Source organism: Asparagus officinalis, chromosome 7 (genome assembly GCF_001876935.1).
Source record: "Asparagus officinalis chromosome 7, Aspof.V1, whole genome shotgun sequence".
NCBI classification, from domain to species: domain Eukaryota; kingdom Viridiplantae; phylum Streptophyta; class Magnoliopsida; order Asparagales; family Asparagaceae; genus Asparagus; species Asparagus officinalis.
In genome coordinates, this window is record NC_033800.1 from 113,855,627 (window position 1) to 113,859,166 (window position 3,540).

The 3,540-nt window shown below is 40.4% G+C and overlaps 1 protein-coding gene across 1 annotated transcript in view; it reads right to left on the minus strand.

Annotated features, from left to right (window-relative positions):
- LOC109850809 overlaps nucleotides 377–3,540 on the minus strand; it is a 10,139-nt gene continuing 6,975 nt past the window's right edge. The window contains exons 4-5 of the mRNA XM_020420874.1: nucleotides 1,004–1,113; nucleotides 377–902 (exon numbers count right to left, since the gene is read on the minus strand). Of these exons, the coding sequence (XP_020276463.1) occupies nucleotides 837–902; nucleotides 1,004–1,113 (176 nt within the window). The 3' untranslated portion in view covers nucleotides 377–836. The remainder of the gene's footprint in view (nucleotides 903–1,003; nucleotides 1,114–3,540) is intronic.

The following is a 3,540-nucleotide window of genomic DNA, read 5'->3' on the forward strand; positions in this document are numbered from 1 at the left end:
GTTCGGATTGTTTATCTCTGAAACTGTTAAAAGTTTTTTCCATCTTCTCTTCATTTTTCTTCCTTTCTCAAATGTCAAAATGAAATTAAAAAGAGTGACAAAATATACGCGTTTAAGATAGTTCAACCTTTTAACAAAGTTTTAAATAATTATGAGGTATTCTGCTAATGTCAATATCTGCATGCGTGATGGAAAATAGTATTCATGACGGTGCTCTATTCCGATCTTTGCAGAGGTAGGGTTAGAAGGGATATAACGAGCATCAGCAAGGCATAGATAAATTAGAGCATAACAGATTGACAGACCAAAATCGTACAGGCTAACAATGGCGACGCGCCGAAATTCTCGGTATGCGCGGAGACCCAATCAAACACCATGACAAGTTCCTAATTTCAATAAATTTACAGGCAAAGCAATATTGTCCTCCTCGACTGAATATCAAGCCTATTAGAGTAATTTACAACATAATATATTCAGGAAGCTCTTCCATGCACTTTGCAAAAACAATATTCCATACTCTCACAAGCAACAGCATCACCTGATACGAACTGGAAACTAATCACTACAGAGATTACCTATGAAACTTAAAGAAACATGTACTGTGGCTGTACTTATGAAAATCAGTCATATTTCCCCTCGCATTTCAAGTATGACGACCGCTCAAAATGAACTTATTCGCATCTGACCTCGAAAAACTCCATCCAATCTTTCTCAATGAAACTACTTCACATATGTAAATGGTAGCTTAATTCATTCTTTATCATCTTTCTTCTAGTTATAAACTGTCACCTTCCACACTTGAATCACCCACCCGCAAGGTTTGGATTATTTCGTGGCTATTCTTCATTGTTCTCTTTCAAACCTGCAGTTCGCTCCGGAATTGGACCCACAAACGGAACAACCTAAAGAGGGATTAAATAAAGCAGACAAGAATAAGGATCTTGACAACAAAATTTGATAATTCTGAACTCCCCATTATGGGTTAGAAAAGAGTGCCTCATACTTGATCCCTGACTGAGGATGCTGCATTTCTAGCTCTTTTCGCACCACAACTTTTCTTCAACTCTTCCGCTCTCTCATCCTCCATGTATGCGAAGTTCTGGTCTGAAACCTCTGAGAGAAAACCAAATGGTTTAGATATCAGGGAAGTGATTTCAATAAATTGAAAAGAATTAACTAATAAAAATTTTGCATTATGCAATTTGAAGGTAGCATTTATCAGCATTATTTGTAGCAGATAAACAAAAGGGTAAATTATACTAAACCCCTAAGAACTTTCAGCATTTTGCAGCAAACCTCCAATAACTTTCAAAATCGCTCTAGACCCCTAATAACTTTTGCAGAAATACCCCTTAAATTATTAAAAAACAACTTTATAATCTTTTTATATTTTCAACCGTAAAAACAGAAATCTCTCTCCTCTTTGGCATTCGTTCTCCTCTTGCTCTCGCCCAGGTTGGGGTCTCAAATCTTAATTGTACTTTTTCTGAAATGTCCTTTAAAATGCCTTTTTCATGTTGTTTTTGGGTTCTAATTCATGGGGGTTATCCGCAAAATGCAGAAACATATAGGGGATTTTCTTCAATTCCAGTAGTTATTGGGGGTTTAGCGTGATTTTGAAAATTATTGGGGAATAGGGGTTTACACTTTACTGCAAACCACTGAAAGTTCTTGGGGCTTGGTGTGATTTTGAAAATTTTGGGGTTGTTGAAAGTTCTTGGGGTTTTTCGTAATTTATCCTAAACAACCCAACTATACTCAGGATTCTGGAAGAGAAGGCAAAAAGTACAACAGAGACTTAGAACTTCGGCATAAAAAGTATAAAAGTACAGATAGAGATCTAACTTACAGATAATATAAGTGGCCACACAGAAACCTAAATGGATGAAGGATCATGGACGTGGAGTAACAAAGATAACAAGAAAGCTAAACATGGAAGGGAGAAGGCGGCAATGGAGGTATGTGTAAAAATGAATGTGGATAATCTGTATCTAATTTTAATCGCACTCAAATACCATATAATTTCCCCAACTTTACACTTATATAGCTTCACTTGCTTTTGGCAACACTCATATGCCCTAAAGTTTTTAAATATCCTTAAACGCCTCTCAGATGCTAATTGTAGAACTTTTTAGCCCTTAACTTTGGCTCGATTTACTGTTAAAACTACCATTATTATATTTTATTTTAAAGCTACCCTAATTATATTTCAAAATAGAATTTGTATAGGTTTAACAATAAATTTAACAAATATTAAGAGTTGAAATATTCTAAATTTAGCATATGATCGTCGCATGAGAATTTTTGGGGGAAATTCTCATGTTTGCATAATCGAGGTTATTAAAGTGTAAATTTTAATAACTTTAGTGTAAATTTTCGGGTGGAGCCCCATTGGTCGATGCATGTCAGCATGTTTGAGGTCCATGGCCTATGTTCAAACCTCTGGTTAGTCCCCCTCAAACACGCTGCACAAGCCCCTGGCAAGAGGCTTGGTCGCTCACCCCTCAGAACCTATAAGAGGTTGTGGCCCTTAAAAAAATTCTGTGTGCATCCAAAAAAAGTTCGAACTTCAAGGGCTCATCTTGGGCCTACACATGATAATATATATTAGAAGGTAGATGTATTTGGTCTACTTGAAGCTGTGGTGTGTGCTTGAGAAATGTGCTTGCTGAGTGGCTTCAGTCTAGGAACAATGGTGCCCCCAGTGACAGGCAAGATGAGAAGTGATGTCTGTGCTTGCTCCTGACAGTGACTCAACCACCGCTGCTGCCACCATCCGCCTTCTGGCTCAGTTTTGGTATATTCCTTTTGCCTTTTGGTATGTTATGTTCTGCTTCCAAGTCCTTGCCAAGGTCATTTTTCTGTCGTGCTTGGCGAAGCTCTCTCGCTTGTGCCTTTGATATCCCAATGGGTTTTGTTGCTTGAGCTGCCAGTTTGGGCACGATGGCATAGGAAGTTGAGGCCTCACATGGCACTACCGTGTTTTTATGTGACTATTTCTATAACTGCATCTTCCATCAGGCTCCCCCGCCTTCATGGAGCAGCGCGAGCAGCCCGGAGCGCTGCTCTAGGCGGGTCGCGCCAATGCGCCGCGCGAGGACAAGGCTTAACCGAGTGAGGAGGGCAGGCGACATAGACTGGTTGGCGATCTTAAGCAGGCAATACAATTCATATGCCGAAGCCACGCAACAAGCACATACCGGAGCATCAAATGGGCCAAACACATGCTACCTTCTAATATAGATTAGTACATGTAGGTCCAAGATGAGCCCTGAAGTCCAAATTATATCTATATGCACACAAATCCTTTAAGGGCCACATCATCTCTTATAAGTTTTGGCAGGTATGCGACTGAGCATCTCAAACACCGCGTACAACGGGGATCACATAACGCATGCAATGGGGCTAGCTCACCGTGTGCGAGGGGGCTTGCACACTGCACGTGACAGGGGTCAATCACCATGTACGATGGGGCTCGACACCGCGAGTAAGAGGGCTCAAACGTGTGCACGGGAGGTGGGGGGAGGGGCGACTAGAGGC